Source organism: Haematobia irritans, chromosome 5, assembly GCF_050003625.1.
Source record: "Haematobia irritans isolate KBUSLIRL chromosome 5, ASM5000362v1, whole genome shotgun sequence".
Lineage (NCBI taxonomy): Eukaryota > Metazoa > Arthropoda > Insecta > Diptera > Muscidae > Haematobia > Haematobia irritans.
Window position 1 is genome coordinate 172,728,576 of NC_134401.1, and position 15,039 is coordinate 172,743,614.

Here is a 15,039-nt window from a genome sequence, read left to right on the forward strand (position 1 = left end):
ACTTAGACTATTCAGTCCATTGTGATACCACAATGGTGAACTTCTCTCTTATCACTGAGTGCTGCCCGATTCGATGTTAACTCAATGGTAAGGGACCTCCTTTTTATAGTCGAGTCCAACGGCGTTTAACAGTGCAATGAAACCACTAACCACTTAGAGAGGCTTTGGATAATGAAAAGTTATTTGGTCGAAACCACTTAGGGAAGCTTTAACACTCGGAAATGTCACCATCATTTTGGTAGATTACATTCAAGAACTTTCATGTGCAAGGTGGAATACTCAACAACAGATTGAACAATTTTGATTTTTGCCCAATTATTGTACTTACCTTCTCAGTAAATGATCATGAATTTATTATACAATTTCTTTTCACTTTTCACCAGTTCACTGTTTTTCACTTTTGTTTCAATGCCATTTTTCAATCCACTTTCTCATTCGAACTTTAACCGAACTATCCCGAGACTTGTGTACATAAATTTGGCAGCACTTAAACTCAACGAAAATTGGTATTACCTAATACAAACTGCGTGTCACGTGAAGCCACCGCAGAGAACTACAAGGGTCGTTCACATGTATATATTTTTTTTTTAATATATCAAAACATGAATCATATCTACAAAGAAGTCAAGGACTTACTGTACGAAAACCACAGAATTTCATTTAATACATTTATTTCGACGATATGTTGAAGATTTTTCATAAAAAAAGATGGCAACGCTGATTGGACTCCTAATGGTTTCCATTGATATCATTTGATATAAAATCCCAAAAAGTTCTTCAAATTGATACAAACAAAAGTAAGAGACCAATACCAAATTGACGCACACGGTACTTTTTTACGAGGTTGTACTCGAAACGTTTTTCATATTTTCAAATGTAAATGTAATCGCGAAAACAAAATAATTTTGAATGCAAAAACCGAACATAGTAACGAGCTTACGACACACTTTTATCATTGCAAAACTGAAGCACCAGAAGTCGCTGTCAAAATAATGTCGTTAATTTTGCTTCGATTTGTACCTCAAATATCAAAAATATTAAAAATAATTGCTTGGTTGATAAATCTCTGAATTAAAAATCACAAAAGAACTCAACAATGATGATAGAAATTTCAAAATATTTCATTTTTAACTTTTTTGTGGGCAGAATAGCATTGAAAAAGACATAAAAAAAGTTCTCATTGCCTTTTATGTGCCGTTCACGTTAACAAACTGTAGAATTGATTATGTCTTCGAACATATCTTATATTGTTACCAATATATATGTCGTTTTTCCAACACATTTCACCGTTCCGAGTTGAGATGTTTTACTTTGACGGTTGTCATGGAGATTCGAAATTCCCATTAACTCTAAATCCAAAATCCGTTTCTTCAAATAAATACCACGATCGCAAAGGGGAACATTTTTATGTTATTTTCACATCCCTATGTTCTTTAAATCCTTTGTTTATTTGGATTTTCTATGAAATTTATTTCAATAGTTTGACATATATATGTTCAGTCAGAGCGTATTCCAAATTGGGGGCGTTTACATTATAAAATATACGTGTTTTGGAGGAAAACTTGTGTGTATGAACTTGATTTTTTGTATGGGGAAAACTACTCGTTTTCGACTGCTTATAAAGGGAAAACATTTCAACCTCCAAAACATGCTTGGTGAAAACGCCGTTTTAAAAAATTAACGTAGCATTACACCTTCACTTTTGTTCGCTCAATTTCAAAGAACATGGCTACCTCTTCATAACTAAATTCTCTTTGATTTCATTTTCGTTAAGTGTAAGTGCTGCCAAATTTATTTACACAATTCTCGGTTATAGTTCAAATGCGAAAGGACTAGAAAATAGTAATAAGAAAATAGCAATGAAACAAAACTGAAACGAAGTGTTCTGTTGAAATTGTGATAAGAAAATTAATAATAAAGTTTTCGTCTAAAAGGTAAGCAAAATAATTTTGCAAATCTAAAATTGAATACCTCTATTATCTTGGGACAACAAAAAGTCCTAGATTTAGGGCTAATTTCGATCGATCTCCAAAAATTTGTTTCAGTAGTCATGCTGGTAACATTTCTAAGCGTTTGAAAGCTTCCGTGGTTTTGGTTCCACCATAATGTTTTGTTCGAACTTAAGGGAATGTTTTGTCATTGATCAGCGGTTCCACTACATTGTTCTTTTCGGACTTGGCTATAAAAAGGTAGGTCCCCCCTGTCTTTGGGATAAACATAGAATCGGTACCACAATGAACGAAGAGACTTAAGTAACAGACTTCCACTATAACCTAAAAAACACTCTGTCTCATAAAGGATAGCGTCGAGAGTGTATAAATTCATTTCCTTATACTTGGATTGAAAACCATACCCCTATTGGTGAGCTCAAACACTCATTAGCGAAAAAAATTGTTATAGGCCGCATAAAAAATCGTTATAATAATACTGAGAATAGTTTTTAATTCAACAAAGGATCTATCTGTTCCAGGACTAAAAAAGACTTGAGCCGCATGCACATGCTTATCATTATATGGGCCAAAACTAGCTTTGACTTTCTGCGGAGATATGAACGTAAACTAACTCATTGCAATTAGTATGAATAGAACAAAGAGTGGTGCCTTAAAATTATAAAATGAAGAGAAACATATATCTATATGTGATTTTTTAAAAATCTTCAATCTCTCCTCTGGAAGTCGCAGTGTTATGAGATTAACAAAATAGAAAAAAAAAATCAGCCAGAAAAAAATTTAATTCAAATTGCAAAAATATATATGGTGACGAGTATATTTGTATCAAATTTTGTCAAAACTTGTATGGAAATGTTTTACAGCATAGCTTATGTACAATTTCATCTTTTATAATCTATTCGAAAAGTAACCGTGGAAAAAAGCTGTTTTTTGGTTCGAAAACTGATTACAATATCACCCTTCAAATGCAATAAGAACACGAATCATCTCCGCCGGTATAGACAACATTAGCATTTATAAACAATTTTTATATAGAGAGGCTATATATCCTCTTTGGAACGGAAAATCGTAAATAGGTTTTCACATTCTGGGGTGAGTAAAAAAATCTAGAAGAGCTAAGCCTTTTCCAAGAGGTATTGCTATGCTTATGATAGACAATATCATTGGAGAGAGTGACATGGCTGGGCGGACCTTGCTATGAACTATTTTTACGACTATATCATGATTTTCGAAGATATGCAAGTCGTATCCCAACAGAAAAATATGAGTAAGACAGGAATTATTGAATAACATTCCGTTTATAATTTTTAAATTATTTTATTTGATTTACATACATATAATGTTCTGGGTTTCTTTTGTCAGATTCACAGCAATACATAATTTTTTTACGGTAATAATATAATAATAATAGTAATAATAATAATATTTATAATTACAGTTCTTTACTTGTGTTATATATATATGTATGTTTGGGGATGATTGTTGAAATTTATTTTGAAATTGTATTAACATATTTAAGCTTTAGATTTGTTTTAGGATAATAAACGAGGATTTTTGTTAGGCTCTTGTCGTTAAAATAACATAAAAGGGGAGAAAAAACATTTAGGCCACAAGTAGTAGTTTTACTATTCATATTAAACATAAAATGGAAGATGATTGGTCTCATATTTTGAAGTTAGAATTGCACGACTCATAGGAGTTATACTTAATCGACTTTCCAATAGCGACGTTAGAGTTAAGGATGATGACGGCGATTTTACATTTCCCAAAGGTTTACATGGGGTAGCATTGTTGCTATTTGAATCTTTCCACAACGAAGATAGTGAAGTGTCCTGCACTTCAGCTACTTCATGATTTGCTATTATATCCTGTGGTTTCTTTCACCTTGGTGTCGAACTGGAGGGTATCTTTTCTAAAAAGTCTTTAGACAAAATCTCCTCAATCTCCTGCAAGCAATTGTTGACCTCATGGTCAATATCTGCATAATTATGGGGATTGGGACATGTGACACTGAGTGTCGAGAAGTAACCGTACAAGTCTTGTAAAGTGGATATCTGTTGGCATGTAAGCATTAAATGTCTGCCACGCTTTATATTTAATGTCTGGAAGAAAGTTAAGAAAGAAAGAAATTTTCAAACTCTGAAAACCGCTCAATAAATTGTAAATCTTACTGGTGAATGTACTGTGTATTTCATATCCATTAATCGAGCTATTCGTCTTATGTGAGGCACATATAGAGAAGTTTGGCCCAAGTTATCTTCATTGACTACGCCATTGGGAGTGGGTTTATCGCTTACATCAAACTCGGTGCCCACAAAGGCCCAACGATACATCTGAAAATGGGGCAACAGAGTGGCTGGCAAAACACAACCCATCTCCAAGAGTTTGGATGCTTCCAATTGCACTGAACGCCAGTAATACAATTGTGTTTGTGATGTAATGCCATTGTTACCACTTGAAGATGACCACGATGTATCCATACCAGTAACCATGCGTATATGTTGACTAGAAATATCAGATGCCCAATGCAAGTTCGATATCATCACCAATGTTTAGCAAAAAAAAAAACTTACCTCAAATCATCCCCCTCAGTTTTGAGTTCCTGTTCCATTGCCAAGAAAACTTGCACCATCTCAGCTATAATAATTGGCCACAGCGATGTCACATGATCTGGAGACATTCGAAGTAATAAAACTCGGAAACACAAAAATACGGCAGCTTGCACCGAAGGAACATTCGACAATAAGCGTAAGCTATTGGCAAGTTGTTCTAAGAGTGGATGAAATAACGATAGCTTTGTTAGTAATTGTCTCAGGGGTGAAAGGGACCCTAGCTTACCTTGTATTTCGGGCATGTATTTGTGATATTGATCAAATTCACTACAAAATATAACAAAAGCTAAACGTTTTAATAACATGGAACGCTGCTCATATTCCTGTTCACGTGAGGCGAATATGTTCAAACTGCCCGTTTGAGTTAAGGAGACCCGACTCATAAGCTCCCGGAACGTTGTATTGTCATACGTCATCAAACTATCCATGATTTGTTTCCAAAATGGCAAACAACTAATGTCCATTTGAAAGAACGAGGTATCCAGTAGCAAGTCCATCATATCTTTGCGCCAGGCTTTTCGTGTATATTGATAGCCACTCAAGGAGGCCAATAAACTTGAGCAGGCATAGAATGATGGAATATTACGTGTAGTATGATTCTTAAGGTATGGTGTTATGTTGTAAAGCAGGGTGGTTATGATTGAAACAACTTTGTCCTTTTCTTGAGAGCCATAGGCTACATCCAGAAGATTGGCTAGAATGGCTGCGAGTACACTTTGCGCTTGAACAGCATATTTTTGCAGGACTGCGGTTCCTCCCGAATTAGAAGTTGAAGTCGTATCGCCATCTTTCACCATTGGGGTGATATCTTCTTTGACAGCTAGATTACGGCGTAACCAAGTGGTTTGTTCCAAACAGGAACCAGCAACATTCGACAGAGAGTCTACCAGACGTGAGGTGACATCATGTAAATCACGGATATCCTTCTTATCTTGGAATGGCATTTGTGGACATCTCTGGACAAACTCATTTAACAGCATCAACAATGTAAATTGAGCTGGTGGTGTCAAAGACAACGCGTCCCTCAGCAAAGCCAAGAGAGATGTCCACGAGTCTCCCAACTGGGGAGCCGGAGCCGATTTCATATAGAAGTAGAACAACTCTAAGGCACTTACTTCTATTTTCAAATTGGTTGGAGGTCGATGAATCGGCGGTGGAGATTTGACCACTTGATGTAGTGTTTGTACAAACGAGTCCATGGGCATTACTCTAATGCTAGAGACCAGTGATACCAAACTTAATTGTTCATTACAGGCTTGAGGCATAGAGTTCCTCTGGTATTGCTGAGCTACCGATAGATCTTTGTATTCATTGGCGGTTTTCTTCCGGTGATACTCTCCTCTTTCTTGCCACGTGACTGCTATGGCAGCCAAAAAGTTGCCACCATGATGCAAAGATATTGGAGAAAGGAATTCCATTAATTGCTGTTTAATTTGCCTTATTTGTCCCAATTCACTGTCCCAGACGGCAGCAACACTGGATACGATGCGTGGCAAATGTGACAAAACTGCATTTCTCGCTGCGAGCAGTTGAGAATTTTTGCCAGCTTGTGAATCTGTCTGATTCATTGTTGAACTCCCCGACGATGGCCCTCCGGGCAATAGGGAATGGACAATGCTATTGAATAGTTGGCCAGTGTTGGAGTTTTGGGATGCAATCGAGCTAGTTTGGGGATACGCTTGGTTAAACAAGTGCGACAGAGTAGTCTGTTGAGTATTGTCCAACAGACAATAGTGGCACAAAACGGTAATGGCTTCCAGTTGGGAGATAACATAGTCAGGAGGCAAACCGTTTTGCTCGTTTAACTTAAGTTTGGTCAATTGGTCGATATTATTGCAGAGTTGATGAACTACGCTAATGACTATGTTCGTGAGTGATCCAAACTTAAAACAGTTCAGCGATGATGTCACCAGATCAGTCCAATTGTGATGCAATGACTGCAGACGTTCATCTTGCAAAGCACTTAATATTGCCGACAAGAACATAGGCTGTTGGCTGATAACACAATTGGGCAAATACTTCACTGATGTCAATTGAGATTCTGTCGATGATAGGCGTGTGGGCGAAATGCTGCCAGAATCGGCCGATGGCTCATTCGACATGTTTGCGTCGTTTTTAAGCAAAATCACTTCGTACTCCAATTTAATGACAACCATCAGTAGACGAAGCAATTGGATCTGTAAGGCTTCGGCATGCAAATTGTCATCGTGGGGATTATTAAAATTTATAATTTGTTCGGCCAACGTAGAACCGTGGTAGAAATGTCCATATGTATTCACCGATGAGTTCAAGCAATGTAGTATAACTTTTTGCAACTTACAGCGGGCCATCAAATCGGCCAAATAGCAGGCTAAACCTCTTCCCATTCCCTTAACAATTTCTATAAGTTCGGTGCAAATCAGTGTCAAGAGTTCTACACTTTCCAATTGCACACGGCAGTTGCCCAAAATATCAGCATTGGTTGGTGGCTCACTGGTCGAATCAAGAGACTCAACATGAAACAGTCCTCGAGCATAGAATAGACACAATAGCAATAGAACTTCCAGATGTGCTCCGCGATAGCTTTGAGCGAATTCCGAATTGGTTATACTACCCATGAAACCTTTGCCAGCTATACATTTACGATGTCTAGTCAGAAGTTGTTTTAGGGAGCCGCTCGATAAGTGGGTGGTTATCGAGAGACAAAGAAAGGTTCGTGTGTCACAAGAGATGATATTGCGTAGCGTATGGAAGGCATACAATGTTTGTTTCGTATCGTAAACATTCATATAAATTAGCAAATGACTTTGGAATAAAGGCAACAGTTTCTCGCCTTGCAATCGTTTTGATCCCTCATAGGACAGCGAACTTTTAGTTGAAGATCGTTTGCTGGTCACATCATGCTTCAGCAGTTGAGACGAAGCCGATTGTCTTAGGATTTCTAAATTTTGTTTACTTTTTTCCAATGTCTCTGGTGTTAGCTCCCATTCCTTGTTAAGAGATTTCGATGTTTCCAGATTTAAAGTTTTGCGCTTCTCTTCAATGTTTATGAATTTACTGGAATTATCTTCTTCATCTTCATTCTCTCTAGCGATTTCGCCTGTTGTAAAACTGGTATTACTATCAGTGGATATTTTTGAGATACAGCTCATACGTTTTTTATCCAATTTCTCTTGGCCCGACAATTGCGAGGATTTCTTCGATCTCAATTTTTTCAAATGAGATTTTGATGATTTCTTTCGTTTCGAAGATATGGACGTATCTTTCACTTGATCTATTAGATCTTCTACGAAGGACTCTACTTGACGTTCTTCAGATTTTGTATCGAAATATTCATCCGCCGGATGAACTTCTTCCTCATCGTCATGTTCTAGTTCCAGAGACAAAGGACCCTGTTCTTCGGTTGTCGTTGATGTGAGGCTAGTTTCTCCAGGAGTTTTTTCGCGTGTTAAATGATAGGTTTTACGATTTTTCGTGCGTTCATGTTGTGACAAAAGATCAGTTACACTCTCAATGGGGCCCACATAACGTTTGAGACGAGTTTTAGTTTCGTACTCACTGTTAGGTGCAGTTATAGAATCGTCTTTTTCCGCACTGGTTTCTCGCTGTTCCGATTCCGAGTCATACATACTGCTATCTGAATCATCCGTATAATCCTGTTCATACAATGGATCATCATTTTCATCTTCCTCATCCAAATCATCAGGATCGAAATCATCTGTTGTAGTTATCTATTAAAAAAAGGATATTTGTGAAAACTAATGTGCCAAGACTTTACAAGTAGAGTATGGCTGATAAAGTTTCAAATGGGACGATTGAAATTGTTTGTAAAGTTATCTGGGTACTTCTTGAAATTCTCCTACAAGTTAATGCCTCTATGACATAACAAGTTTATCATTATTTTTAATGTATCCAAATATGGGACCATTTTCAAAATTAACCAAATAACATAAAAAGATTTTTACTTCCATTTGCAGTCCCAAGATCATATTGTCTTGAGCGTTGCAATTTGATATGGCAGTTTTGAAGTGCACCAGTAGGAGATTTCAAATTAAGCTTATCGGACAATACTTAAAGACCCTAACCAAACTACATTATCCCATATAGTCCACCTTGATCCCCGTTTAAATTATTGATACAAAGAGGAGAAAGCGTTCATACGACACGTATCCAATAAACTTACCTTTTTGTTATTCTTTAACTCTTCCGGTTCTTGGTCATCGTCAAAATCGAGCGAATTATCTAAAGGATTCACAATTAATCCCATGATTGTAGTAGACGATGTTGCAACATCTATAGCACCCACATTGGGAGATGTGGAATTGGGCGTCTGATCACTGACAAAATTGGAAGTTTTGTTTTTGCTGCTTAAAGCAACACCGAATATTTTCTTCTGTATCGATCGTATGGGGCTACGCTTTTTATTATGGCTGGTGGAATCGGTGATATAACGAATATTGCCATATTCAGAGCTGACAGCATAAACATCTGCTTCTACCGAACTCTCTACTTCCCGCGAATTATTCGAGCGATTGCCTGTATGGTCTTTCGTGGCCGATGCATCATCTGAACCCTTACGAAGAAGATGTAAATGAACGATACCCACTCTTTTAGTGGTTGATGACAAGAGAATTTTATACAAGGGTTTAATAAGACGTGACAAGTCTCCTCTTAGCAAGGCGGACTGCAGCCACTTCGTTACACATGTCCTAACGGACATATAGGGTGGCAATGCCAATGTGTCCAACACTTTGAATTGTAGCTTTTCAAAGCCACGTGTTTGTTGTTTGTCTCGTCCCAAATGCCAAAGTAATTCGTACTTTCTAAAGCTTATGGATTCACTTTCGCTCAATTGCTCAATGGCAGCACGTTGTACCATTGTCGTAGGTGTAACACACATCATGTGAATGTCTGTGGCCCGGTCAACGTTATAAGCACCCCAGGCAGTATCGATTTCAGTTTTGGCCGGAGGCTTTCTCAACAAAACCCTACTATTTTCAGCAGAATCATATGCGGCTGTAAAATGTTGTTGCATTGCCTTGGCATACATGCGATTGTCTATGATACGCTCCACAAGGCCACTTTCGAGGCAGTTGTGTAATTGATAGAGTAAAGCACATATTTGTGTGTTGTCCACATTTATTTCTCCCAGATAGTCCCATAAATTTGAAGTTAACAATTGAAAAACTCTGGTGCGTCTTTCTATATAGTGAACATGACCGAATTTGAGTAGAGGAAGCATAACGACATACGTCACTCCTGGACTGGTGGTGTGTTCAATTTGAGATTTTAGCAAGCTGAAAGCAAAGAAAATTTTGAAAATCACATTTTTGGTTTATAATTTTCCTTATTCCCACCTTATGAGATCAAACAAAGTTGTGATAGCCGAAAGCTGCAATTCTTTGTCATTTTGGGTATAGCATGCAATAACACATAGAACTTTCAACCAACTTGGTAATTCTTTCTCTGAAAAAAAAAAAACAAAAAATTAGTTAAAAAAATAAATCAAATATTTTTCTTTTTTTCATCCCATTTAGCTTCCTGACCAATAAGTCATATTGCTTGTAGAACACCATATTATATAAATAAATATTTTTAATATTTGTTAAAAATATATTAGGTGTTGCAAAAGAAATTCGTCATTTTCCAATAGGAGGCGTTGTTTATCTTTCTCCGCTAGATAAGGCCATCTAGCAGGATAACATTGTATACTATAACTGCTATAGTTTTGTGATTGGCTGAATCAGCTTTGTTTGAAATGGACACTAGCAAAGTTTTTCTTCGAAAAGGAGGCTGTCTTAAGTAGCCAATTGTTTCAGATTCAATTCGATTTCGTTTTGATTCACTTATGGAATCTTGGTCCATGGTTTAAAACTGTTTTTTTTTTTTTTTTCAATATACAGTTCTTGGTCATTGGAAAGAAAGCTTACATTAAATACCATAAATGTAATCGGAATTTTACAACGCGAGATACTAATAAATAACACCGTCTATAATGGATTTCTATGATTTCCCTTGCATTTGATTTGATGATTCATCCATTTCACCCATGGAATTATTTTTCCCTCTTTGTTTCATGCAATTTTGCATTTTGTGATAAATATTGTATGCTCCTCAAAACTTACCGGCTTTTTCCAGCGTTATGTGTTTATTGCAGTTTGGGAATGTGGACATTTCAACCAACAGGTTGACGGATAATTTTATAGCTTGTCTTAGCGATGGTGTTAGATGTAAATCCAAAAGTGATTGCAAACGTTTTTTGGTTGTATCATCCAAAACATATGTATTCTCTTCACCCTCACTTCCCTCATCCGTGTATTCCGATTGGCCATCGATCAATAGGGATCGATTGAGAAGAGAATTTAATTGTTTCGATCGATTTACGATATGAACTTTTAGAGTTTCAAAAAGATTGTCTATGTCCAACAGACGGTATGGATTCATATCTTCGTATACATTTTCGTGTTTAAATATATTCTCCACATTAGGTATTCTACTCGTATCGGTTAGTGTATCTTGTTTCTCCACTTGCACTTTAATTGAGCATTTGATGTTGTTGTCACATGGTTGTTTTAAACAAAGGACTTTGTGACACAGATAAACTTCGAAGAATACTTCATATTGTTTGATGCATTTCTCCAGAATGGATGCTGTGGCTGTGTAATTATCATTTGTTGACTGTGAATCTCTATCATCTTTAGACAGATTTTGATAGTTGAATATAAATCCTTCATTTTGTTTAGACAACTGCTCCAAGGGAGCACTTTTAGGTTCTTCATCCTGGTAGTCTGTCACAGGAGTATCCAACCGACTCTCAGCATTGGAATGTGTAAAGTCTGTACTTGTAGCTTGTTTATTCTCGGGTAAAACAAGTTCTTGAGGTCTAGACTTTTTGGGGCTCATTCGTAAACGGTTGTGTGTTTGTTTTCCCTTAGCTTTGATCTTCTTGATGCTAGTTGGTGTGTCCAAATCCGAGGATGATTGCCGAGGATCTATTAATTGGCCAGTGTCGGGACATATCTACAATGAAAATGTTGACTATAGTTCTTAGCAAATTAATCTAATCTATTATCATTGTTACCTCTTTGTCCAATTCGGATAACTTGGAAAATGATTTTGCCTTTTTCTTTTTCGTGGGACTTCTACGATCTATATTTTGATTGGAATTGGATCTACGTATATTATCCTCATCGTAATTTAATGGCATGGAGTTTGGGTGACCTTCATGGTTAGCAAACTGATCGAGTTTTGAATCTGATTTACTCTTCTCCAAAGCATTCGATCCCATCAAGTTAGCTAAGGGTTGCGATTTCATGGAATTATTTTCCGCTTTATCAGTAGTTGTGGGTTTTTGTTGCGAACGAGGCATAAGTTTAATGGGACTCCTAAAGTTAAAACAGAGGACATTGTTTAAGGCTATAGAGCAGTTCGAGCAAAGTACTCACGTAATCATTGGCTGAACACGAGAAACGATTTTCATGCATAACTTGAGTGAAGCTGCTATCTCCTCGTCAGACAAGTTTTCCAGATGTACGGTTAACATTTGAGTAATGGCCAGAAATACCTTGGGCAAATAAATACGGGTAGTTTCATTGTACATTTCCAGGGAAATAGTTTCAAGTAAAAACTCGGTTAAATAACAAATCTCTGCCAAACTGGGGTCCCCAGAACCAACTACACATTGGAAACGTTGATCACCACCGGGTGTAATACTATTTGAGCGATTATATGCTTTTCTAGTCCTATCGGAAATGTTGTTGGGCTGTTTAACCTGAAATACAGAATATTCTACAAACACTCTGAAATATTTTAAGGACAAAACAACTTACCTTCTTACATGATTTCTCAAACATAGTGGTCATGAAACTCCATATATAAGCTGGATCAAATGTGGCAAAGAGTAAATTTGAAGATTTAATTACTTCCACATTTCCAATGGACAATGACATAGTCCGTATTATGTCACAAAGTACATAATCCAATACTGCACTGCCTATCTCGGCTTTGTCTAGCAAGGACACCATTATACGATAGGGTTTCAAATCGACTGGCGAACATTCTAGGCTGAACTTTAGCGTTGTTATGATAGCCTGAATGACAACGTGTCGCGAATGTTTTTCAAAGTAGGACTCTGGTTGAGATTCTGTGGATGCCCCTTCAGCCGCGATGGTGGTTGGCAAAGCTGCTTCATAGGTGGGTGAATTCTTCATAACTTCCGATCCTAATAGCCAAGAATACAAACGTCTATTCAATGACATATCCCTCCTTAGTATGGTATTCAAACCATTTGTCACTAGTTTGGCTAATTCGGAATCCGAGAGTAATTTGGTGTGCATTGGAAAGCCCAACAGTAAAAATTCTAGAGTATTTCTTTGGACTAAAATCACATTGTCATTCAAACAAGCACACAAGCCAGACATCATTATGTCTCGGTTATGGCCCATTACATAAATTTGCTCTTGCATACTCATGCGTTTGTTAAAATGCTCCAGCAAGTAGGTAATTGCAGGTAGACGTACAGGAGCATTTGTAGCAACACACTCCCATAGGACGGTATAGAAATGAGTAGGATTGACGGCTTGGCATACTTGGGTCAGCAAGGAGCTCGTCCGTTCAAAATGGTCCAAGCCGCACTCGTAACCTGGCAGTACGCCACTGAGAAAGCCGCTTAATGCTGGTCGCAACTTTTCACCCAATGGTACAAAGTAGGTTTCATATATACCCAATAAGGCTGGTCGCACGTTCATAGCTGCATAGCCCAGCAATGGAAAAAGGCCAGAGCTGTAAGACATACGATGCAATTATAGATTGAAGACTTTTGCTAATTCCATTTTACCTGTAAATGAAAAGCTCTGTGGCCAATCTTTCTGGTCCAGTTTTCCCGAATATAACTCCATATGTCTCCAAAGCTTTCAAATGGACACCTGATGGTAAAGCTGGATGCATACATTGGGCCAACCGTTTTGAAATCTTAATGCGTCTTGGTATGATTTGATATTGTGTATTACTTGAGATAGCCTGAAAACAGGAAAGGGAAGTTAGCAATGAAGCAGCAAAGCAGAGATACATATTTTCCGTTACTGATAACAATAACAACAAGAACAAAGCATGTGAATCATTGACTATCATCTATTCCTACCTTGCTGAGTTTACCCAATGCAGATATTAAGTCGGCCCATTCACTCGAATATTCAAAGTTCCTTAATGCCTTATCAATGTTTGACATGTAGTTACGATACTTTGCCTCGGTCATCAGCTTCTTTTCTTCCATTAAAACATCTGCCGACTCCATGATGACCACCACGACTGTCGTTGAGGTTGAAAATCTTATCGCTTATTCGGAAACTTGGTGGTGCTGCCTGTGTTGGTTGGTACGTCTACAATCAAGAGAAAAAAAATAATTTAAGAATCACCAACTAAACTGGAACAAGTAAATGCCACAATATCCAAAGAGAGGCCGTAGGGGGGTAGAACAAAGAGCAAAAATAAATGCAATTATTTATATCAATTTTAAAATTACGTACGTTCTGTCGTGGCCGTCGTCACCGAATACGTACTTACATAAATACATATGGTTGGTAGATTTTTGTCTCTTTGAATTTAGATATTCGACAATCACACAATATTTGTGTAGTGTAGAAATTACAATTTTTATTATTCTTGTATTTAATGCCGTCGCATATACCAGCAATAGTGGTGTAGTGGTGGGTAAAATGGAATTACACGACAAATTTTATCGAAACATATTTCAATGGCTTAATGCATAATTGATTATGAGAACTCTTGACAAATGTTTGGGAAGAATTTGGAAAACTCATCGCGATGATATCTATGATACGAACAATATCAGTTTCACATTACAGTGTTTCTTCTACTCACTTGTCCTTCAACTTCTTTTCTATTTGTCGACATCAAATAACACTACACACTACCGTGTCTCTGTGTATTCTTTCCAAACTCAAATTTGTATGTAAACATTTGATGACGAATATCTTATCCCTTTGTAGTCGTTGTTGTTGAACGTCGTCATTTGTCTATCAAGAAAGTCCTATTGTTTTTCGCATGGACCTTCTATGTGTTTTCCATCTAAATTTTTTTCTATTTCTATTCCTTTTTGGCTTTTTTTATTGTTTTCAATGAGAGATTTCACACTATATTCGATTTAATCACAATAAAATCACTTCAAATTATTTTTGCAATGTCGAAAAGAGAACACTGAAAATTATGAACTGGTATTGCCATATGTTTTGACATCTGAAAAAATAACAGGTGACGATTTGTAAGGGGTTCACTTAAATTACGACGTCGTATGTTTGTTTTGCAAAACAAATACTGTACAAATACTACGAGCGAAGAATATGGCCACGTTAAAACTGGCCAACCGAATACGTTAAACAGTTCAACAGAATGCGTTAAGCAAACAAAACAAATACGTTAAACAGCCCAACCGAATACGTTAAAGAGCCCAACCGAATACTCATTCGTAAATTTCGATTTCG

The 15,039-nt window shown here is 37.1% G+C and overlaps 1 protein-coding gene across 2 annotated transcripts; it reads right to left on the reverse strand.

Annotated features, from left to right (window-relative positions):
- Positions 1 to 3,246: 3,246 nt before the first annotated feature.
- On the reverse strand, positions 3,247 to 14,757 carry LOC142241383 (protein DOP1 homolog). 2 transcript variants are annotated; one of them, XM_075313156.1, is made up of 13 exons: positions 14,420 to 14,757; positions 13,680 to 13,917; positions 13,377 to 13,558; positions 12,370 to 13,321; positions 11,986 to 12,311; positions 11,622 to 11,925; positions 10,666 to 11,560; positions 9,898 to 10,006; positions 8,724 to 9,837; positions 4,788 to 8,271; positions 4,523 to 4,718; positions 4,121 to 4,454; positions 3,247 to 4,051 (listed from the first exon to the last, which is right to left on the reverse strand). In XM_075313156.1, the coding sequence occupies exons 2-13, from the start codon at positions 13,830 to 13,832 to the stop codon at positions 3,830 to 3,832; spliced, it is 8,271 nt and encodes a 2,756-aa protein (XP_075169271.1). In that variant the 5' UTR covers positions 13,833 to 13,917; positions 14,420 to 14,757; the 3' UTR covers positions 3,247 to 3,829. The 2 variants fall into 2 exon arrangements, with proteins under 2 accessions (XP_075169271.1, XP_075169272.1); XM_075313157.1 differs by lacking the exon at positions 14,420 to 14,757 and adding an exon at positions 14,102 to 14,317.
- Between the last annotated feature and the right edge of the window lie 282 nt (positions 14,758 to 15,039).